Below are 23871 nucleotides of genomic sequence, written 5' to 3'. Positions count from 1 at the left end.
TGCAACCAGCAATGCAGTCCTACACCCTTCCTTGCATCTCTTGCTAGCTAAAGTGCTGCTGTCTTGGCCCTGGGGCATTTGATTTTCACTTTAAAATTACAGCTCTTGTCAGAAAAGCAAGAGTTCACCAGAGCTGGGAAGTCAAAATGAATCATTTTGGGTGCAAGACTGAGATACAAAGTTTCCACATGCACAGATAAGGGTGCTTGTCAGACACCTCTCAGCCCCAAAGCCTGAATGTCGGCTGGGCTGTACTGCATGCATGCAGAGATGTGTCAAGAAAGCGCAGAGAGATGAAAAGTGAAAATGAAAACGTTTTTAGTCACGCTAAGAAAGAAAGAGAAACCTCCATTTTTTCTTTTCACTGAAAGAAACACTTGTCTTTTCCAGGAGGTGGTTATCTGAGAGAATAACTAGAAAGGAAAATTAGAAAGGAAAACAGACTGGGAAGGCATGTTCGTATTTATGCATGAAATGTCAGGGCTACATTCCCTTAATCAAACAAATCACCAAGGGAAGAGCTACAGAGACCTTTTGGGTGACCCACCTAATAGATATGTCACCATTTGTAGAATTCAGCACAGAACTGCACAAAGCAAAGCTGATGTCCTGTGAGTGCCATCTCAGGAAGTGTTCAGCAGTTAGAGTTGCTTACATCATGGTTTTGTCACCAGTACAGTAACACAGGACATCTTTCTTTGCCCCAGTAACAGTAAAGCAATCAGTTCAGTTTTCTTCAAAAAGGAACCATTTAGTCCCCTTTGCAATATAGGTCACTCGAGAATCACTGAATGGGGAGCTGTCGTGATAGAAAAAGGATTCCCTTTGCAGAAGAGGTAAATAAATAGTTAATGTGGTATTTGATCTCACGGAACTGACAGAGTGAACAGGAAACCCAGTGGCTTTAGGTGGAGCTGGTCTCCTCTTTGGGTAGGAGATGACCTTTTTTCAGTCCCAGTTTCACTGCTCGTCTGAAAATATTCAAGTGCATGAAAAAAACCAATTCTTACTGGATACATTTTGGTCTTTGAAAATGCCACAGTGTCTACTTTAGTGCCTTTAGCAGTGGCATTTGTAATCAGGTAGTTCTGTATTTATCAAACATTGTTACTCTCAGGAAAGGGTAGAAGGTTCTTCACCACCAGAAGAGTTATTTCTTACTCGCATGCCCGTTCCTAGATTACTTCTTCTCAGCCACTGAAATAAAAACAAAATTCAGGTACCAAACTCAGAAGAGTTTTTCTGTGCTTTGACAACTCAGAGGTTTTGATTTACATCCTCTGTAAATCTTCTGAATGAATCACTGGACTGTGCTGAACCATAACCTGTCTTGGGCTCATTTTTGACAACGGCAAAGGCAGAGCCGGCCTTCTAATCTTCCACGATACCATTTCTCCAGTTAAATGCTGCATTTGCTCCATGAGTTAACGTCTTCACTGGTGGGTTGACCATCTGCCATTTGTTCTCCTCTTTCAGCTCTTCGCAGAAACACATGCCCAGCGAAGGGATCTAGGAAAGAAGTTACCAGTAGTATTATTAGCGGGGTCATTGCTTTGACACGGAAGAGAGGGCTTTGCTACGGAAGAGAGCACACCCTGAGACTGTTCTGGAAAGAGAGACTGGAACATTTTACCATTTCTGAAATGAACTAAAAACAGACTGGAGGCCTGTGGGGTGAAAGCTGAACTTGTGTCACCACCCCACATTCATACTTGGATTTGATGATCAAAATACGTTCGCTCCTTCTTACGCATTGACAGTGGTAGTAAAAATATATCTAAAGGCTGAATTTTCTGGTCAGTCATACCAGATCAGATGGTAAGGAAAACGGGGGTGAAGAATTCTGCCACTGGTGATAATACACCAACAAAGTAAGCCAAAACCCCCATGGTGACCTAATCTCAAACACAAGCCCCACTTGTGAAGCTGGCAAGAAAACCCTTCTCCACTTCATTCTGTGGATGAGCACCGAAGTTGTGAATTTACAGTGACTCAAAACCCACACCGCTTCTTAAGGAGCGACTCACTGGATGTAGCTGCAGGTTACACTCACACCACCATGGGGAGGGGAGGAAAGGCTCTTAGCCATGTTTCTAAAGGAAGGAGGCTAGCCTCAGGTAGAGAGGTTTGTCTTGTCTGTAGGTGTCACCTGGCATTGACTTTCCAGGGGAGCTGGACAGAAACCTTCTCCAAAGGCTTAGCTGCTAGTCACATACTGTTCGACAGGAGAAAATCCTTCTCTTGACCTCCAGTGCTTTGCTAAAACTACATGAGACCATGCCATTTGTAATGAGAAAGCTAATGTCATTGGTATTGGCACGCAGTTACATGCATATCTTGCTGTGTAAGCAGGCTCCTCACTAAAAGTATAATAAAACAAAAAGAAAGCTTCCTGCTGATAAAAAACCCCTTACCTTTCGTACCACCTGGGCAAAGTCACTGCTGTCTCTGGTGGGAAGCCCTATCAGAGGTCGGATGAAAGATACTAAGGAAGAACCATGGCCCACAATGAGGATGATACCTGACACACCAGAAAAAGCAAAGAAAATTAGTAAGGGAGCTGCAGCAATGTCAGGTTACCCATCAGCAGATGGGTATAAGGCTCTTTTGGTGCTGTTCATTTTTGCAGACCTCTTTGATAATGTGGAAGTGTGTATTGTGCTGGTCAGAAAAAATCTGGTGTGTTGTAGGTGTGCCAGCTAGTGAGAGAAAGCATTTGCTAGGAAAAGAGAAAAAAAAGCTTCCCAGAAAAGTAAATTGTCTTATGCTGAGCTACATCCCAATGTACAAAGACCAAGCAAAGAGTGTACTCTTGCATTTTAGTACTCTACTGTCTCCTATTTAATTTTGCTTTTTCATTTCTATCCCATAAATTGCATGTATTTTAATTTAGCATAGCCCAGGACAAGGACTAAGAGTCTAACTTAAGCTCTGTGCAGTACCAACAACTTCCGTTAAATGTGTTTCTGTTGGCAAATCTCTGCCAGTTGCTGTTACTGAAAGTGTCTGACAGGACACACAAAGATCTGAAACTTCTACCTTTGCTGGTGCAGGCAGCGATGATCTGTTTTATAACCGCAGAGCTTCTGCTTACAAATTCTTCGTAACTTTCCGACGGCACCAGAGAAGAGAGTGGGAAGTTACCCCTGGCAATAAAATCACAAATATATGTTAATCTAGATAAAAACTGAGACACTTGGCACCACTGAATGACTACACCAGAGAAAAGGCACTTCATTAAAGGGATATAGCTTTATTTACTGGCTTGGCTGACATACTGCTACCTCAGCTTGCATGGAGCATTAGCTTCCCCCACAGTCATTGCCATTAAATGTTATGGCTAAATCTCATAGCTCATAAAGCACCAGATGCAGGGAAAACCATGCTTTAATAAAACTTGTAGTTTACAGTGGAGATTATTTAAAGTAGGATTCATGCCTAAGAAAAGCTTAAGCTTTAAGCAATTCTGTCAGCAGGGACCGCTGCCCAGCTATGGATTGCAGATTTGCAGAGCTGCCCAGCTCTGCAGTTCTCACCAAGTTCAAACCAATGTGAGACACTGATGATTTGAATGCTCTCAAGATCTGGCATCTCATTGATAGGGTCTTTAACAAAGCAAATCAAAATCTACAACAGACGAGGCAATCGCAATACACCAATCCTAAGTATCTGAGCACTTCCACAGAGTCCAGGCATTCTTCTGCTTTTATATACTAGGGCTCTTCAGGAGCTGAATAAGTATTTTCCTGAAGCAGTAAGAGCCAGACCTTCAAACTGCTGCAAACCCGGGCAGCCCCACAAGACCAGTAGGGCCTGGGTTGAGGGACGCCATGCACCCTGCTCAAACCCATCCCAAGGCTCTGCAGCAGCTTCCAGGACACCAGCTCAGTCCAGCCGTGGGAAGGGGACTGGGGGCTGCCCCAGCCCAGTAGCAGTGGGGAAGAACCTGCAGAGCCCTCATGTGCGGGGGCTCGTGGTGCCAAGTGTGGGCAGCTGGGAACACCAGATTTCTGATGGTGGGAGACCCTAACAACTTTCCTAGAGCTGTGGGACAGGCAAAACAGGCAGCAGGGACCATAGTAATTTGCTGCCTCTCAGCAGGCTCCTGTCTTTGATACCAACCCTCTTAGCTGATGCTTGAATCAGGCCTTCTTGGCAACAGATTAAAACCTCCCCAAACTCACTTTCTATTTTTTATGTGATCCTCTTAATCTCTGGGGATGGGAAGCGTTTACTGCTATAGCTGGCAAATAGTTAGCCATGTGTTGTGATACAATACACGGTCTTAATTTATTTTCTTCAAGTAACTGCCCCCCCCTTGCCCTGATTTGATTGTCTCATTGTTCAGTGAATAGGCAGGATGAGATTAGATTAATAAATTGTAGTAAGGTATGGTATCACAGTGTACTTTCACAGGTGAGTCTTCAGTGCATTATGTCAGCACAAAGGGCAGAAGTAGAAAACAGGTGGTAAAACCGTGTGAAAGGCTCACGGTGGATCGTTAATCATAGCTCAAATTAGTCCTGGCTAGGTTGGACAAGTCTAGACTGGGGTATTCAAAACTAGTCTGCTTTTTGGCAGAGCTGCAAATTTTTTTTAATGCACTGTCCTGTTGGTACCTCAGTCCCTTCAGTATTGACCCTTTTACTAACCAGCCATCCTGCAGCAGAACTAAGCATCCCCAGCACTGGCCCAGGTGGTTTCCAGGCTAAGTAGCAACAGGAGTGCTCAGCCCAGGCCAAGGTCTTGGTGGGAGTGCTGTGTCCAGGTGTGAGTGCTACAGGGCAAGTGAGCTGAGGACCAACAAGTGAAAAATCCAGAAAGGAGCCGCGAGCAGGGGTCCAGAAAGCACAGCCAGCGAGGGAGGATGGGAGGAGTTCAGCTCAGGGGAGACTGAAGAAGGACACGATAGCAGTCTGAAAAAAGTTGTTGTGAAGAAGGGTCTGTCCTCCATGCAGAGGATGAAGAGGAAAGAAATAAGTGGCTTACACATGGCTGCCAGTTTTTAGCAGCAGGAATGGGAAAGGCAGAGTGTATCCTGCTTTGGGACAGGGAGCACATACCAACTCTGCTTCTGTGAAAGCGTGAGAGGAGGGAGAGGCAGAGTTAATCTCACCCAGATGTAGCTGCCTACCACTCAAGTGTCTGGCTAGGTCAACGGAGACAATTAAACCCCTTCAGAAGGCAATTCATGCTATCTTAAATGTCAGACGTAGTCTAAGATGGGAAAATCAGTCTTGGGAGCCCCTTCTTTCCACCAATGACAAGGCTGCCAGCAAAGAATCACAGCCTAGGCACCCAGCTCTTAGATGTCTGCAAGTGGTTGCAGCTAACCTCAAGGTGATTTCATCTCAGCACACAATGCATGGGCAGCAAATGTTTCAGCACCACTCACATTACCTCTTAGTGGCACTGGCAACAGGAGAATTTGGGTCAGGTCCACTGATGGCAGGCAATGATCAGGGACTTAACCTAGTTGAAGGTTGTCATTTGCAGTGGGTCAGTATGGTAAAAATCAGTCCCTGGGACCTAAGGATTTTGAACCCTGCATGCAACAGGAAGAAACTGGCATCATATGTGCAAGTTTATAGCTCATCCACCCTATTTTTGCCTGGACCTGATTGACCTGTGAGGGGTCTAAATCCAGTAGTTACCATTGCTTCAGAGCTTCCTCTTTGTACTTCCCACTGCTCTGCATTTGCACACTTTTTTTTTTTTTTTTTTTTTTAGGCAAGTGATTTTGTACCAAAACACCTAGGAAAAACAGTTTGTTGGTGGGAAAACACAGCAGAAAGCACTATGATCCAAGAAAATGAAGGATTTCATTCCTTCATACAATTTCAAATGAAGACACTTGCTTGGCTGTAAGAAATGCATTGAGACGTGAACAGTTTCCTTTCCCCCTTTCTTGTATATATGGGAAACCCCAGAGATACGCACTTTTATTAGCTGAGTAATATCCTGGATCTGGCTGTGCACTGTGAACACAGAGCAGCCTGGCTTGTGAGCAAGATGAGGAGCTAGATTGAATGGGAGGCTGATTTCCTGCCCTGCTGTGGTTTGCAAGTGCTCAGAAAGGGCATCACACACCCCACACACCCCTCCCCAAGTTATGAGGGCCCCAAAAAGTCCTTGCTGAGCATAGAACTTTAAGCAGTTCAAAACAAACCCCCTCCCGCATCCCTGACCAAATTTATCATGAACATCAATGATAGTAAAAGGCTGTCACCCTGCCTGCCTCCAAAACCAGAAGGGCAGCTGGTGCGTGTCAGGCTCACCTCTCTCTTCCCAGACCCTGCGTGGCTCTGTCCTGGGGTGCACGGGGGTGGCCCCTCACTTTCCCTTCCTCTTGTAGCTGTTGTTTCAGCGACACAAACCCGTGACATTTCAGTGTGGAGCTGTGCTCCTTGCCATCTCCCAGCCTGTGCTCACCCCCTGACGCCAGGCAGACCTCTTGCTGCTGCCCTGCAGACCCTCAACAAAGGGCTCACTGACTTCTCTGAAGCCACAACTTTTCATCGCTGAAAACCAGCACGTCATTTACCGGACAGGTTATTCTTCCCATTTCTAAACTGTGCTTCACATGAGCCAAAAGTAAAAAACAAATGGCTGTAACACAACTATGCTCATGCATGACAAATCGTGGGTCGGAGCCAGCAGATGAAGACAGCACCAAAGCATGGCTGGTCCTGCGCACAAGTATCAGATGTTTGTGCATGTGCAGGTGCACCCATGTGCTATATAGGCACATACTGCCAAGCGTGCACATGTGTCTCTGTGTCAGAGCAGCAAAGTTGACTCCTGTCACAAGACAGCTGACAACATAACATATTTTCGGAACAGATCATGCAGGCTTGACTTTGATCAGAATCACCCCATTTTTGCAATGTTTGTAATGGTTTATGACATTTAAAAAGGTGAGGAGATACTTTGGGGAAAAAAAACCCCACCAAAACTTCAACAGCTAGATATGGAGCAATTACCTGTAATTTGTATCTATTCTGTAAGATGCCTCTGCCAGTTCTGTCACAGTCATGAAGTTAGGAATTACTTTGCTTGTTTCCCACTTAGTCCATTCAAACAGTCCTGGTTCCACCCTGATTTTGATTTTTTGATCTAATTTAAGCCCTGCAAGAACAAGGAATATTTCTTAAGGAGAGAAAAGTACATTCAAAGTGTTACATTCAGGCTATACATTTTGCCTTGTTTGCTGTAATGCTTTCATTAATGAAAATAAATAACTTATTGTCAAGCAAAAGAGGATCATGTTGATTAAATGAAGCCACCATTATATTCTTGTCTGATTAATACTAAGGCACTACAAATTATTACATCACTTTTATTATTATCACCATCATTATTATTATTTCTGGAGCTCTCTTGTGATGATCTGCAAGGGACAGAAGAAAAGACCTCAGTAATGTTGCAGTCTGAGTAAACTTTAGACAGGAAAAGTTTTTACCATTTTTATATAACATTTTTCTCAGTGGTCCTCGGTGGGGCAATAAATTGCCCTACAGAGTTAGAAATGGAATTATCTTGTCAAGAGATACATTATTTTGTTGATAATTCTCAAGAGAGATTACTGAGTGTCACTAGTTCCCAGAAGAAATGCACTCCCATCGTAATTCTGAGGTAAACATGGTAATGAACTGTAAGCCTATGACAGACCTGTCCGAGCAGACAGGAGAGGGGAAAAAAAAAAAGAAAGGGAGAGGGAGAAAAAGGAAAGATTTTCTGCAATATGAAGGAATTACAATAGTTTGGCTTGCAAAGGCAAATGCTTTCAGGAGAAAGTTGTCTTCCCTGATTCACATACCTATCCTTTGGAGCACTGGAAACATCTGCTTTTTGGCTCAGAATGTTTTCTGGTAAAGGTGGCAGTGGTGATGAGCAGCTACTAATCTTGAATTCAACTGGATGTGAAACGTCTCTGTTTCATACAACATCAGATTCCATTTTAACTAGTGCCTACTAGAGTTAGTGGGATCGCACTCTGCAGACCATACATGTGGCAGTAGGTTTATTACTGCCTGTATTACCAACTAGACAAAACCATCTTGTCTTCCCTGCTTAAATATAGCAACAAATAACCACAAAGTCGTACATTTTAATTGCTCATCTCAGAGACTTCACAGAAGTTTCACAAAGATGTTTTCACTGTGGCAAAAGCACCTGGTCAGTTTTGCTGCCTTACCCTGCAGTACGTGTTGAGCTGTCTGTATGCAGCGGAGAGAGGGTGATGAGTACACGTAGCTGACTGTCACCTCCTGGTCCAGCAGAGCTTCCCCTGGATGGGAACAGCAAAATGAGTTACTCTTTTATCAATCATGACAGGTGAGAAACTAGTACGAAATACTTTCTGCAAAAAACAGCTTGGAGCTTTTCAGTTTCATTGACATGGGATACATTGACAGTTCCTTTCTATTCGTTTTTTCACACTGTTGGCTGACTGAGTTCACTAAAAAGCTCACTCTGGTGGCAATAGGAAGTTTAAAATGAGTGTTGGAGAGATAATTATAGAAGATTCACTCCAAATCTGCAAACAGCAATTAGGCGTTTGGCCGTCTCCACCTACCTGAATCATCAGACACAAGCATTCGCACCAGCCTTGCACTGTCACAGTCAGGCACGCTTGCTCAGGGAGCAGAAACGACGTCGTTTGGTGAATGAAATGAGTCAGACTAACCCATACAGTTCAGCTGCCAGGTACCTGTGATGAGGTGACCACACTGCTGACCATGAAGCTGTTTCCTCTGGCCAGCCCCTTCGCTCCTCACTGCCCATTCAGCAACAACTGCATATGACACTAATCTGCAGACAAGCAGCAGGGCATGGGTAGTGTTGCAGCTTATTTTTTTCAACTTTCTTTGCCAGGAACTGGCAGAATGGGTCCCAAAGATGAGCAACCAGCCATGCTCTCTGTTTTTCTGTTTAAGAAGATCTTGCAGTGGTTGCCCATAGAGGTGTTACCACAATGAGTGCTGCTAAAAAGTTTTTCTACTGCAAAACCAGTATGAGCTTTTGCAGATGATGAAAGCTTGCTTCCCAAACCCTTAAATTTGCAGTAGTATATTATCCAGCTTACCTATAAGCCTTGACTGGAAAATACCACAGCAAGATATAGGAGGATCATTTTCAAACTGCTTCACACTATCTTTCCGCTTCGGCAGGGTGGAAGGGAAGTTCAGATCTGCTCTGTAGTATTTTCCTGAAATGAGGTTGGACATTTTGCCACAGCACAAGGGAAGCAGCAGCTGAACACACAGATGGCATTTTGTTATAATGACTTCACTTCAACTGAATGGTTGGATGGCCGGTTCTGAAAACTCAGCTCAGAGCAGCATCTTGGCTGGCAAATGGAACAGGTCAAATCTCGTTCTCTGGCCATGAGGGCAAGTGATGAAGCAGGGCACCTGCCCAAGGAGCCAGTCTCTCTTCGCTCCACCTCAGACACCCACACTGTCTGTCCACTGGGGATGGACAGTGACCTGTGTTCTCCGCAAACCTCACCTGGAAGCCACCTGGGCAAAGGGGCACCGCCATCAGCTGAGACCACGCCAAGGAGACAGCGAATAACTAAGCAGTTCGGGGGATTGCGGGGCACTGCCTGAACTCAGATGCCTACAGGATCACTTCAGTACTGCAGACACAGTCAGTGTCTCTCTGATAAAAAAAACCTGCCTACAGGATCACTTCAGTACTGCAGACACAGTCAGTGTCTCTCTGATGAAAAAAATCTGCAGTGACTGCTATTATCTTAAAGAGATCACATTTTAAAGTCACAACACTGGCTTGGGAAATCACCTGTCCTAATAAAACAGCACCTTTTCTGCAAGCTCTGAACGAGCAAACGTGGGGGAGAGAGGGCAGGAAAGTGTGCAAATTCAGCTTTGTGGGGCTCACATGAAACAAAAATCTACTCCTTATGGATATTCTTTTACCATTGCCAAAATAACAAAAAACATTTCCACTGAAGAAAAATGAAAGCAATGAATAGGTTATGCAGCCAGAAGGTACCACCCTCATCATCCAGTGTGAATTTAGCACACTTAATATAGGAGATCTCCAGCGTAACAAAGGAGACTTTCAGCATAAAGCGCTCCCTTCTGAACTCCCATCTTCTTGTTGCCCTCCTTCCTCCTGACACATATTTCCCTCTTCTGGGTCTGTTTTCTTCACCTGAAAACATCCTTTTTTTGAGAGAGAGGGCCAACAAATTCAGCTTTTAATTTAGCTCAGTGCTGACATCTCATTTTCTCCATGGATTGCTCTTGCTGCTCTTCCCCAGGTTTGACTGGTGACATACTGTGACTGATGAACAGACCATGATTCTGACTCAAGCACAGAAACGTGGAGGGGTCTGCCAACCACCACCACCTTGTGTAACGAGCAGTAGAGATCTTGTGTTTTGTACATCTGTCAGCGAGACACACATCCATCAGTATGACAAGATCTTTGCCTGTTCCACAGCGTTTATCCAACATAAACAAGGAGGACTTTAGACCATTGCGAGCTAGTTATATGCAGGTCTAAGCAGTGCTGCATCTGACTGGCTACGTTACTCACTCTTTTGTGTCAGTGTTTACATTTACACATAGGAAATGGATTTTCTTGTACGCATTACTGGGGTTAATTGGTTTTGGTTCTGATTTGCTAAGATCCTCCCATTATCTTACTTACCATCTGCAGTCAAGCACTGCTGAAGCCAAGATTTGCCAAAGACTTGATCAACTCCTTCCCCGTGGCGCATCACCAGCACGCCTCTTCGCAGAGTGGCATTCTGAGACAGCTGTGTAAAAAGGGGTTTCATTATGATATTAAGTGTAACCTGCATGAGAAGTTTCGATTCCTGGATGCTGCCTGATGGAGGAAGGAACAGTGCCTGGGAGGTTTATAACAAGCACAGAGTGGGAAAAAAAGCTGCTGTAATAGATATCTGTCTTCAGGACAACAGGAAGCCTGACTGGCTTTCAACTGAAGACATAGGAAAGAGATCTCTGACCTTCATGGGCTACAGATTAGATTTTAATTCTGCGTTTACGCTAGTGAAAGGTAATGTTGATAACGGATCTTTTAATTCCAGCGTGGGAAAGAATTATAATTTTAAGGTATATCATATGGTTGATATAAACAGAGGAGGGAAACTAGCTAAAATTTAAATGGTAATGTTCTTTCCTACACCAAGACTAACACCAAGCTTGTTCTTCTTTTCCTAATGAAAACACTACTTCAACATTTTCATAGCTATATGGCTGAGTCAAAAGTGAACCCAAATCAGAGGCCACATTTTTATTCAGACTGCACGGAATTATAAATAAGTTTGAAGTAGTTTGGGCTTAGTATACAATGCACGTTAAATACAGATGAGAAGATAAGGAGGAACAGGTTAAAGACTTTAAAATTTTTTCAGCAGTAACCCATTGCAACATTACTGTGGCAACCCTGAGGTTAGCGATGTGTATCTGCAGCAGCAGAGAAGGGAATTCTTCAGAAGTGGTATGAGATTTGTATTCATGTATTCTACTAAACGCTATAGCATTTCTGCCATGAAACATGAATCAACTGCCACAAGATCAGAGTTTAAAACTAAGGTTTCGTGGTCTTGCTCTTCTGCTTTGGAGGAATCCAGAGGCTGGGGAAGCTCTAGACTGGAGACCTGCACATCTGCAAAACATTTTCTTCAGGCCACTTAGTGTCTCTGCCACAGAACTGAGCTAGACAAGAGCAATAAAGAGCCAGTGGAAGAATGTGTGGCTCTGACAGAAGTTTCTCTCTTACAATCACACACGCAGCATCCTGGGAGGCCCCAGGGTGGAAGTTCCCTCAAGGTGCCCTCATGTTTCTCTGATGTTAATACAAATGAACCTGGGGTTATCTCCCAGCACAGCAAGAAGAGAGGCTGTGGGGCCAGCAAGCCCAAAGGCGTTTCTGCAGCATGTCAGTGTGCCAGAAAGGACTGTCTTGGCATCCCTGACAGTCAAAGCCAATAAGGCAATGCACGTGCAAACGTGCCATAGGTAGAAAAAACTAAGTCATTTGTCTGGCCAGTCCTAACAGAATACTAGTGGAAAACCTGGTAAAAAAATGATACGTGTTGATTTTGAAACTGGGACAAAAACGTAATCCCATCAGTGCTGCCAACCTTTCAAGTGAGCTGTTCTCTTGCTGCATTTCTATGCAGTTAGTTGCATTAGCTATGTATCTAAAAATACAAAAGAAGATGAACCATTTAAATGTGCTAAGACATGGGACCACGTAAACCACCAAGGTGACATCCACAGAATCCGGGCATAAAGTAACAATGAACAACAAGCCTAATTCTGCTCTAGTTACTCTGCTGTGAACCCATATGAAAGTCAGAGGAAGTTGTGCCTCTGCGTCACTTGTCAGACATGTTACCGTATCTCTGCACAGCTTGCCCAGTAAGGTTTTGCACAGAGAAACCCAAGCAGAGAGCTCATACGTTGTGCTGTTATGACAGGAACGAAAAGGGTTTTATGAAAGAAAGCAAGAGTAATGTACATCATATACATTACAAAATATTTATGAGATATTATACCATACGATACGAGCATGTGTGTAGAATATATATGTGCATTACAACATAGCATAAAAATGTGAGGGAGAAAAAGGAAGATACTATTAAATTTACTAAATGCTTTTAGGTAACAATATATCTACACAAGCACATGGCAATGATAAGAAACGGAAAAAAACCCCTGTTACCTGAAGAGAAAGTACATTGCTTACACTCCTTGATGTACTAGGATTATGGACTTCTCCATTCAGCTTCACATTAGGTTCACTTTCAGTTTGGGTGAGGAATCTCGAAGCTGTTGCAAAAACATATTCCCTATAGACAGAGCAGAAGCAATACACACACACAGACAGATGGACACACAAAATAAAAGGGATTTTAAGTCATGATTTTGTCTACAGGCACATGCAAGTCAGGATTCATATTCCATTCAGGGATTTTTTGCACGCTTGCAATCCACTTCATCACTTTGCTCTTGAGTTAAAATATGCCCAGTAAAACTAAGTTTGAAATACTATGAACTGATGGCATGTTCAAGCAGGAAATACTAGTTGGTTGCCTCCTGTCTGCCTCTGAAAACTCAGCAAGTGCCCCTACACCTCCCTTCTTAGAAAAATCAGCTCTAATCTACAAGTAGCATCAGCTGTGCTGTCAGCTGCAGAGCAAAGTGCAGGAAGCCAGGCAGATGCCTGCTGATACAGGGTAAATCAACAAGATGAGGGTGGGCTCAAGGTGGTGGAGTAACCTTTGTGTGGTTTCATTTTAAGTTCACTTTGGAGGCTCTTGAAAGAAGAAGAAAGCAGTGAGCCAGGCTGAAGGCTCAGCCTGCCCAGCAGAGCGTGGTCTTTTAAAATTCATTAGGATGTCTAGGTTGTTCAAGAGCAAACAGGGGTCATCCCTTGAGCAGCTGAACTAATGAACTCTGGGTGTCTGTGGGTATGTCCCCTATCTCTTTTCTTTCAGAAGTCTCAGCATTCCACCCAGACACACAGGATCCTCTCCTCTGCCCATGCCTCGGCTCCCGGCTGGCAGCCCACAGCTCACACAAGGAGGAACACTGCCATAGCTCCGCAGCAGAAAAAGTGACTGATACAAAGCAACGCCCATGAAACCCCAACTCACCTGTGCTTAACCCACGTGTCCGACTCATTGGCCCTCTCAGTGTAGTTTTCGGGAAGAAAACCCCTGCAGCCAGTCCGATGTGAGGTCCCGATCACCCAGCCTTCACTCACGTCAGACTGCTGCGTCGGGTCAACATAGATAAAGTCCCCGGCATTGATCATGAGTTCATCAATGTTCTGGGGCTTGTACTGGAATAGGGCTCTCAGTGTCTGGGGGGAACACACAGCAAGGTCAGGCTGCTGCCCAGAGTCCACTGTGGACATGACATGACAGTTCAGGGGATGCTTCTTCAACTACTGAACACAGTGACCAGTACTATTTTCCAGTCTGTGATGTGCTGTTTAGTGGCACTTCGGCAGAGAAAAAGGAAGACGCTACCGCATTTGCAGTATGTGTAAAAATAGGCACTTGGTTTTCATAAAAATACTTTTTTCCTGTAACTAGTACAGGCTTACTTGAAAGCAAACGTGGCAGAAGTGCTATCAGCTATTTTTGTGCTTACTTGCAGCTCTCCTGCGTGTGACCAAAATCCAATATGAGACTTGTGACAAAGTGATATACTGAACTGGCTAAAAGATGTTGATCATTCCATAATTTAAATTTGGAAATGAGAACTGCGAAAGTGTTTACTGGTTTAAGTAAGAGTCTGTTAATCATCAGCAAGAACTGTGCCCGGCTCACTGATATTTAACCTGGACAGTTTTCATCATGGCTGGGACAATCAAGAAAACTAATTTTACATAATGGAACTTTACTGCAAAGCTGTGATCTGACAACTCTTAGCAAATATTCAAGCATCATTATTTCCTGTCTCTTTTATTTTCTCAAGTCATGGTAAGATTTTTTTCTGCTGAAGTTTGGAATTACACCTTGCTGACATGCAGGTCAAACAGCCATCCATAAAGGTATCTTCTACTGATTGATGAGAACAGTTTTTCAACCGAAAGAGGTGCTTGAAACAACAATGCTTTTTGAAACACTGTACTGTGCATGCACTGATTTTCTTCAGGAAATAAAAGGCAAGATGACTAGCAAAAAGTCATCATGGGTTCAAGAAAAAAATCTGATGACAGTACCTGGTAATGCACAAAACGCATGTCCCGTGAGTAGAGAGCAGCTACCCACTGGCAGGTCTCCCCTGGGTTAATGCATTTGGCCAGTTGTTCCAAAGTCTTCTGATGGTGAGGATAAAACTTGTGAGCCAAGGTAAGGTGGAGCTGCTTTTGGCAGGGCTTCACATGGCAATCTAGGAATGAAACAATCATATCACAACATAGAAGAAAAGGTAATTTAAAGCTCTTCTTGCTTTATCCTACATGTTTTGCATGATGCAGGAAAAACTCATAGTAATTAGTACCAGAGTAGATGATAGTTTTGCAGAATGTCATGGTTTTGATCATGCCAGAAAAAAATGAGCAGAGCTTGAACTCCTCTCCCAGTCTGAGATGTATTGAACTTAGTTCTGCCAGATGAAGCTATGCTGGGGCTGTGTCCCTTCAGTCTCTACTGGTGATGCAGTTTTCCTTCGCTGTCACTGGAGTGGGAATTAGGGCATATTTCTCAGGGATGCAGTTGGGCCATAGGATGGTGGGAATGGACGTCTGGGAATAGGGAATATTATATCCTTGCCCATCTTGGATATTCTGATCGATGGCCTATAAAGTTACACAGTCAACCATTTCAGCTTCTAGACAAAAGCACTGTCTCTTTGAAGTCTAAAACATGCTCCCCTAGCCACATTGTTTTCAAACCTGTAGGAGGAAAGGGTGCTTTCTGGCAGTAAAACATCAGCTAAGCTTCCCTGGAGACACAGGAAATGTTTTCAGTAGCATGCCTAAGCATTTGTGCTACAGCCTACCCATCTTCCCTGATGTTGGTCCTACCTGCCAGGGCTGAAGCCTCTGACGAGAATGCCAGAGCAAATTCTTTGAGGATATTTGCATGGCTGTCACCAATGAAGAAGCCAAGGTAGCTGGTGGATGAATGTAGTGAAAGGGAAATGGCTGGTGGAAAGCGCTGTAAAAAGCTGTTACCAACTCGCTTTAAGATGTCATACAATAATTCCACTTTCTGGTCTTCACACTGAAAGAAAACAGAGGAGGAGCAGGCTTTACCCACCGGCTCAACAGCCACTACCATAGCCTGTGTTACACAGCAGCACTAGAAAACAGTGCGGGCATTAGAATTCCTGAGAAAGACCTGCTAACTTGTCTGGGACTCCTGGTATTAAAATCTGTACTGTTGGGCAGTCCGATCTGCACAGTATCCTGGTGCTGTACGAGGAGATGGAGCATTCTACCAGGAGGTGTTATCTACTCTGGGTGGGAAAGAGCCAAAAGATTTTACCATCTGACAGGTGTGCAGTAACCTATCTGAAACGAGGCAGGGATCATGATTTTCCTCTTCTAAGTAAGAATCTGTGTTCTTATTATCCTACAGTCCTTAGCTGAAATTGCTCCTGGTAAAAGTTCAAGATCTCAGATGATGAGCAACATACCCAGCGAAATTCATAAGGCATCTTTGTCATTATGATCCTTAATGCTCTAATCACAGCAAATTAAAGGATTGAACAGAGCCATGCTTCCACAAAAGAGTGACAATTAAGCAATTTAAGAAGTGAAGAGACAAAGATGGAATTTGTGCCATTCAGCCAAAGACAGGAACATTATTGATGCTCCATTTCTGCCCTGCCTTGTTCTCTTCCACAGAGCTATTTGCTCCTTTCAGCCTTTATACTGGGCCAAGTTGCTGAAGGGGAAGAGCAAAAGAGAAGAAAGGAGCTCCTCCTCCTTCTTCTTCTTAGACAGTCTTTCTCTCTCAAGCATTTCTCAAGCCACAGGGAGGATGGATGCACCAAGGGGACACTGGGCAGACTGGGCTGGGCTGGGCTGGAGGTGGGATCCTGCACCAGGGCAAGTGCCGTACAGCAGGCTCCTCCAGGGCTGACAGGTCCAGCAGCTGCAAAAGGTGTGGGGAGTCAGGAAACAGGAGAGGGCCAGGTCAGGAGAAGGAGGTGGGAGCCAGGTCAGTGAGTCTGGCTTTCTGCCGGGGGGGCAGCCAGGTCAAGTCTTGCTGCCAGCCAAGGAACAGCAAAGAGCACCAGAGGGTGCATTTATCACTAGAAATATGGTACCTGAAATGGGGCTGAGATGTGCAATGTGAGGGTTCCCATTCAGTTGTCTCTTCCCGGGGCAGGTCTTTATAACTTGGCACCTTCCAAGAGCATGGCATTCATTACCAATAAATGACTTTCTGTTCTGTATAATTGTGATTAATAGCCACAGGGTACCATTCAATATTTTGCAACAAAACACTCTTATTTTCACTGTTTATACTTAGTGGCATGGTTTAGCATAGAAGTATGATTAACAGAGTAATTTTTGTCCAGCTGCTGTAGCTCACGTCTGTTTCAGTGCATTTCAGCGGCAGCATGTTCATGTGCTGCACCATCAACATGGAAAACTGGATTCCAGGTGGGTCCAGAGTTTTTCCAGATCAGTGGCTCTTTGGTGGTCTTTGCTGGTAGTGGCATCTATGCAGGAGAAGCAGCTCAGCTGGGAAGTTCTCTAGAGGGTTACCCAACATTCAGAAGGTCACCTAGGAGGGCAGTAACATCTCTAGAACCAGAACACAGCCCACCAGGAGTCCAGCTCAGGAGCCTAACTTCAATATTAAATTATTGACAAAGTGACTCAATGGCATTGCCGGACACCAGTTCGGCTTTCCTTGCTCCTTGAATCCCTGTGCATTCCCCTTCTCTCTTTTTCACAACATCCAAGATTCAATAGAAAATGTAAAGACTGGGACATACCACCATAGTGGTGACCTACTGGCTGGGGCTCTCTGGGGAAGGCAGGGGTTTCCTTGAGATTCCCATAGGGGTGATACCAAGGTTGACCATATCCTATGATAGCTCTGTCACCAGCGCACAGCTGGCTGAAGGCAGCCACTGCTGCCCTGGCCAGGAAGGTTTAACACCCTAGATCAATGCAGAAATGGCCACGATCTCTGAAGCCTGCCAATAGCTGCTTGTGGGGAGCAGTGATTCCTGCTGGATGGATGCTGGACATGTGTCACTCAGCTACCTCGAAGCATCCCACTGTCCCCAGCATCCAATTTTTAGGTATGCAAAGGCCCAAGTTGGGTAGCTAAAGTGGGTGGTGGGAAGAAAGCCTCCAGTGCCTATGCAGGGGCTGAATGCTCAAATATTAAGTATGTGTGGACCTGGGTCGTGTCAGTTTGATCACCAAGGAGAAGTTCTGGTGTAAGACAATGGCAGGTGGCCCAGTTTCACCAGTAATTGATATCTGAGCCTTGCACATCTTTTATTTCTTACCGTGAAGAAATCGCAGAGAGTGACGTGTGGAAAAATCTCATGGGCTCTGTTTTTCCCACACTGGCGCTTGCTCTCCTTCCAAAACTCTTGCAGGTGGTTATGCAAATGGCCAGTGGGACACAAGTAAAGAGCATACTCCTGAGGGATTGGGTCATCCAAAGAGGGATCGTTGCAGTGGGAGTGCAACCTGAAATCAAGAGCATATCACAGAGACTAAGTGTGTGCACCACTTAGTCTTGTGGCTGAAGGCATCCATAGTAGAGACCAAAACAAGGAAATACAAGATTGTTATTTTCTTACAAATGAAAAGCTAAAATAAAAGCTCCTTACAAATTTCCTCTCTAAAGTACTAACTAATGGGGAATGGAGATTTTTTTTCCTGCTTATTTTTTGTGTACTTTACATTTTATTATGTGCCTTCACTTCTTCCAATGTCTGAAAATGAAAGTCAGCAAAAAATATTTTTTTAGTTTTTTTGGAGTTATTTTTCCTTTTTCATGACTGGAAACAGAGGATTGGGGGAAGAAAGAGAATCAATGGGTAGAAAATGTTGAAGAATGACAAAATGAAAACTAACTGAAGATTAAAAAAATACCTAGAATGAGCTAGCCTTTTGATTCAGACCTAATAAAACCAAGTAAGGCAAATCAGGAAATGCACAAGCACAGGTCAGAAACTTGTATCCCATATGATGATATCCTTCACCTTCTTCTTCTTCACGTGCTGTATGTTTGACTTTGCAGCTGTTGGATTGGGAGTTGGATTCTTGGAAAGTGTGGTAGCATCCCTGGCAAAAAAAATTATTTGGGAAGAACATGCCATTCTGAAATGCCTCCTCTGGCTTTTCACAAAACAATAAAAAAGAAAAAAACAATCAATCAAACAAACAAAAAAAACCCCACCCAAAACACCCAAAAAGAGAAGAAAGTGCAAGAAAAGACGGGTTTTAATTTGAAGGTGGATTAAACAAAGAAATCAATTATCAGCACATGAATAACATGAATGCTGTGTGAGAGTCTTGATACAGGGATCAAGACTAAGAAGTAATTTTGATTCTAATTGTACCTCCGTCTGACCATCAGCCTTTCAGCTTATTTTATAATGAGTCTTTCTCAAGGGAAGAAGGTGGACTGTTTGCCTTCAGCCACTGCTGTTCAACCCCATGTTGTTACTGCATGTTTGTAACTGCAGCCATGGGTTACAGATATTTCCACTTCCTTCCTCCTTTCCTCTGGGAAGGAGAGTCCAGGTTCCCCCCTCGGGCCCTGTGCCCATTGCCCGTGGGTGCACACCATGAGGTGTGACTGCTGTGCCAAGGCAGGGAGGACATTTACCCCATGGGTGCCTCCGAGCACCTTCCTGGACATGCCTTGGTATGTGCTCACCATCCTGGCTCAGGGTTTGAGAATCCCTTGCAGAGGCAGTGACCAGATCTTGGTGGCCATGGCCATAAAAATCAGGAGGCTTGAAACTGAGGAGAAGGGTCTGCCCCAAACAGCAGGTCCCATGAACTGACTAACATCACTGTGGTGAAAGTAGCTGCTTCTGCCCCCAAGACTGCCCTTTCCTCCCCAGCCTTTCTGATTTACCCTGGACCTTCTGCTAATTGCCTCACTTGCCAGAATAAATAAAAATGCAATTATTTCTTTCTCAGTGTGAACTGAAATGAAAAAAAATTAACTCCGATGCAGGAGTTTTTATGGTAGCTATCTTCAAAACTGAGTGACAGAATCAGCACAGAAACAAGGATTTTTAGGCAGGTTTAATAAAATACTCCTTAGAAATCACAGGTACTTACCATTTTGCAGCATCTTCTATTGTCTTTTGTCCAGTAGCAGCCAAGGCTTTTTGCCTAGAAAAAAAACCACAACATGGATTCCTCAGACTAACAGAAAGAAAACTCCTAGAAAGTAAAGAACAGGCTTGCTGTGGTCATTGAGTCTTATTTTCCAGCAGTGACAGAACCTTTAACAACTAGGTTATTCCTGGCAAATATTAACGTTCTTGAAGCCCTCCAGATATTTTTTTCCACTGCAAGTCTTTAGTTCTTTCTTTCAGGACTGGTAACTTGTTCTCCCCACTGGATGTCTTCTTTTTGTGTTCTGTAGGTGTTTCCTTAACAGCCCAGCTGGCTATATGGATTTCCTTAGGGTTGGGTAAACCATACATCCACCCACTGTAAGAGCAGGGTTTGCTCGGTTCGTGGGGTAATGTTTTGGTTCAAGATGCCAGGCCCAAGCCCATACATGTAAACAAAGCAAAACAAACTTATATTGGAGTTTGAAAATGTGGATTGAGGATCTCCCATAGGCTAGCAGAGAGCCACACCTAAGCCACCAGTTCAGTCCAAGAAGAGAGACAATATCTCATGTTTCTCTCTGTTAATGCAACTGTCATTCTCTGGGATCGGATTTGATTAACATTTCCTTTTCTCACTAGAGCTGTGAAAATGCCAACTATGTACTTCACATGAATAAGTCTCTGTGGCTAAATGCTAGGTGATGGGTGAAGGACTCCAGTGTTTAAATAGCACCTGCATGCATGAACCCCATTTCCATCCCTGTCATCCACCTACAAACTTCTCAGAAGAGAAATGAAGGGGTAATAGAGACAGTGGACATGGAGGAGAACCTGCTAAATTACTTGGCATTTGTTCACCTCTTTCTTCCTCTCATGAGGCCATCCTTCCTGGACACTGGGTCCTGAGGGCACTGATTCATTTAGTCTTCTCACATTTTTATCCTCCCTCCATCCCTGTGACACCCGAGCATGCACCAGCAGTGCAATGACAGCATTAAGAGGAGGACTCAGGTTCATCCTTGGTGCTTTCTCCTAGCCTTCTGTCTTCTCTCTAATGCAAAACCTACACATGGGCTAGTTAAAAACATTTAAATGTGTACGTGCAACCATGTCTGGCTCTTTAGTAGGGGCTTAACATGGATAAGGGCTAACGTGAGTCTTTCTACTCAAGCTTTATCTTCTACCTTTCTTCTTTGTAAAGTAAATCAACTACCATGGCCAAATCAATGCAAACCCATGAACTAGCTGGTCTAAAACTAGCCTGTGTCCTCTGTGACTGAATACTACACATTTTCTTTCCATGCCTCTGCTGGCTTCCCCTTCTCCATCACATCAAACACGAACAACCTGTGTTTTTGTCATTCTCCCCATGCAGCCCTTCCTGCCATATCCTGTTGAAATGTCAGTGCCTGCCACTGCTCAGCTAATGATGCCAGACTTTGTTAACCACTTGTTACACCTCAAAGTGAGTGTTTTACTGCTTCATGCCATGCTGCCTCTCCCACTTGGAAAGAAGCTCTGGGCAAACAGAGCTTGACTTCAGCTTTTGCTTACCACAGGGCCTGTAAAATCATAAATGTAGTAAGACAAGAGAGACCTGAAACCATGGACTGTCACGCTGCTAAGTACTGTCTTTTGCTCCCTTGTGCTCCTTTCTGTGCCTGTTCCCACCTTTGGTTTCGTCATATGCATTGGCTGTAGGATGCTTCCCCGCAGGGTTTGTAGAGCCCTTAGGGTCAGGAGAGCATTAGGCTGTGACTAGAAATCCTGAGCTTCAAAGATTGAAAGTGAATACTGAAAGATAATGCACAGAATAAATTCTGCATATACCAGTTTCTCTCAGATAAAGACTAGGAATCAACCATTGAAAATCTTTATTAAAAACAGTGTCTTTACAGTGAGAATAAACTGGCTCTTCCCTAAAGCAGAAACTGCTGACACTGTTCAGTTCTGTGAAAGCACTGGGGAGGCCCATTTTATTGATCTGATGCTGGTCTTGATCCTCACATACGTGGTTTTCTTTTGTTGGGGAAATGTTGCTTTGGCATGCTGGTCCTACATTATGAAAGATTTTGTAATATTTCCACCCAGCCTCATTTTTCTTAGGCCAGGACATCTGAAAATAACAACTTTTCAGTGCTTTCATGTACAGTTCAATCCAGAAACTACAGAAACAGCTAAAAGGTTTTATAAAAACACAGTCAAGATTTTGAAGGTCTTAAAGTCAATGAAAGCAAATAGATTAAAACATAAAGTGCTTCTGGACATTTTATCATTTTATGCTGGTTTGCATAGTACTTCTGCCACTGCTTCTTGATTTTGACCTGGGAAGCACAAAGCCATCTCATTAATAGCAGAAAGTGTTTCAAAGTGGATTTGAAGAACATCAAATGCAGGACAAAAAAACTGAAAACTAGACATCACTTTGGGGTGACCTAACTTATAGTATTACTAGAGAAATGATGAGCCAGGTTTTCAGCTGCACAGCTAAAATTCTACGGTGCATAACTGGGAACAAGGAACCCACAGTTTCCTTGTAAGCTGTGCCCATTGTGTCTAAAGTTGATCCTCTAAACACAGCTGTTCCTAAAAAAGTAACACAGCACTTACAAATGAAGCCTTTTCAACTTGCTCAAGTTTTAGTCAAAAGGGAGAGATATTGCTCTACTTTCTAAAATATTTGTAGGGGAGGTTCTTTGACATTTAAATAAAAAAAATATTTTTTGAGTAGTTTGAACTAAGTGTCCATACTTGCCCTTCAGATGTTGGAAAATCCTCCCCAAAGTTTCCCTGTCCAACCAGAGCAATGTTTGGGGGAGGAGTGACCACCACATTTCTTTCTTATTAACTTGGTTAGTTGCCACCAGTTAATCTCTAATCCACTGAGGTTGCCAAGAATAGTGCCTCATTCTTTAATATTACGTTTTCCAGGTAGGACATGCTTTTGGAACAAGATCCTGATTCAAGAAAGGAAGAATAATTGACAGACTTATGTGGTATCCTGTTAAGGAAAGCTTGCTCTCTTAAAACAGTTTCCAGTGGCAAAATCCAGCAGGAGATCTTTGCCAAGCCTGAAAAAATCTTTGGAAAGAAGTTACATCCACATTTAACTCCCTTAGAGTAACAGTGATAGGCAGAAAAAGTGGAAAGAGGCTAAATCCCAGGAACAAACTATGGACGTCAATTTCTTAACACATTGTGAAGCCTCTCAATCTGAAGACACGCGAGGGCATGTGTCTTCAGATATACACAGTATTTATAAAAATGGATACAGGGCAGGTTGTTTTTGCAATGTGAGCAACACACACTGCTCTATAAGAAATTCAAAGCAAGATAGGTCTGATCCCTGCAGGGACATCGCTCCCAGGAAGCAGCATGCTCTCTTTATAAAAAACAGCAAGCTGCTGCTGCCAGGATCTGGTGAGAAATACCTCTTATATCTTGAATACTTCTTACTGTGCAAAGGCAGCTGAACACATTACTCACGCGATATGAGCTGGGAATCCTTTGGCAAGGAGAGACTCGAGGAGCACAGAGGTGCTTTTGCTCCTGTGCTTGTTGGACACCTTTGCATACAGCTGTGTCTCAGCCACCGCCATCTCCTCTGCTGTTCCCCTGACTGTGTGCTCAGTGCTGACAGAAAGTGGGAGGTGGGAGGAGGGTGCGAGGGAGGGAGGGAGTAAGAAAATGAGAGAGAAAGAGGCAGCTAAAATAAAAAACCTCAAACCTCTTGTGATCTTTTCTGACAAAAGCTGACATCCTGTTTTCGTAGCATCTACACCTCCGAATTTTTGTTTTAAGGTGGCTAAAAAAGCAAAAGGTACCTACAGGCTTTCCCATCCACCCCAGAAGAACAAGACTAGTAGTCCAAAGGTAAACACCATAGTCAGGGTGGACTTGCTGAAGGGTCTGAGATGGGGTCTTTTATCCTTTCACTTTAAATTGTCTTCTGAAAGCTGAGAAATCTACCTGGGTTGCTATTGCAGTGTGAGAGAGGCGACAGGGATGTCCTGCAGCATGTAAGAAGTTAGTTTGTAGGCCAAATGCTTTCCTTGTTTGGCTTGATTTTCCT

The 23871-nt window shown here is 43.8% G+C and overlaps 1 protein-coding gene across 1 annotated transcript; it reads right to left on the bottom strand.

The window, feature by feature from the left end:
• Positions 1-301: 301 nt before the first annotated feature.
• Positions 302-23459, bottom strand: UBASH3A (ubiquitin associated and SH3 domain containing A). Its single transcript, XM_056329291.1, has 14 exons — positions 23286-23459; positions 19798-19851; positions 18000-18186; positions 15547-15745; positions 14740-14909; positions 13664-13872; positions 12730-12856; positions 10684-10792; positions 9089-9211; positions 8198-8290; positions 6984-7128; positions 3040-3146; positions 2415-2521; positions 302-1509 (listed from the first exon to the last, which is right to left on the bottom strand). Exons 1-14 carry the CDS (start codon positions 23396-23398, stop codon positions 1372-1374), a joined length of 1881 nt encoding a protein of 626 aa, XP_056185266.1. The 5' UTR covers positions 23399-23459; the 3' UTR covers positions 302-1371.
• Positions 23460-23871: the final 412 nt, after the last annotated feature.

This window comes from Falco biarmicus, chromosome 2 (assembly GCF_023638135.1).
Source record: "Falco biarmicus isolate bFalBia1 chromosome 2, bFalBia1.pri, whole genome shotgun sequence".
Lineage (NCBI taxonomy): Eukaryota > Metazoa > Chordata > Aves > Falconiformes > Falconidae > Falco > Falco biarmicus.
The sequence above is the reverse complement of the archived record's forward strand: the minus strand, read 5'-3'. Positions and strand labels throughout refer to the sequence as shown.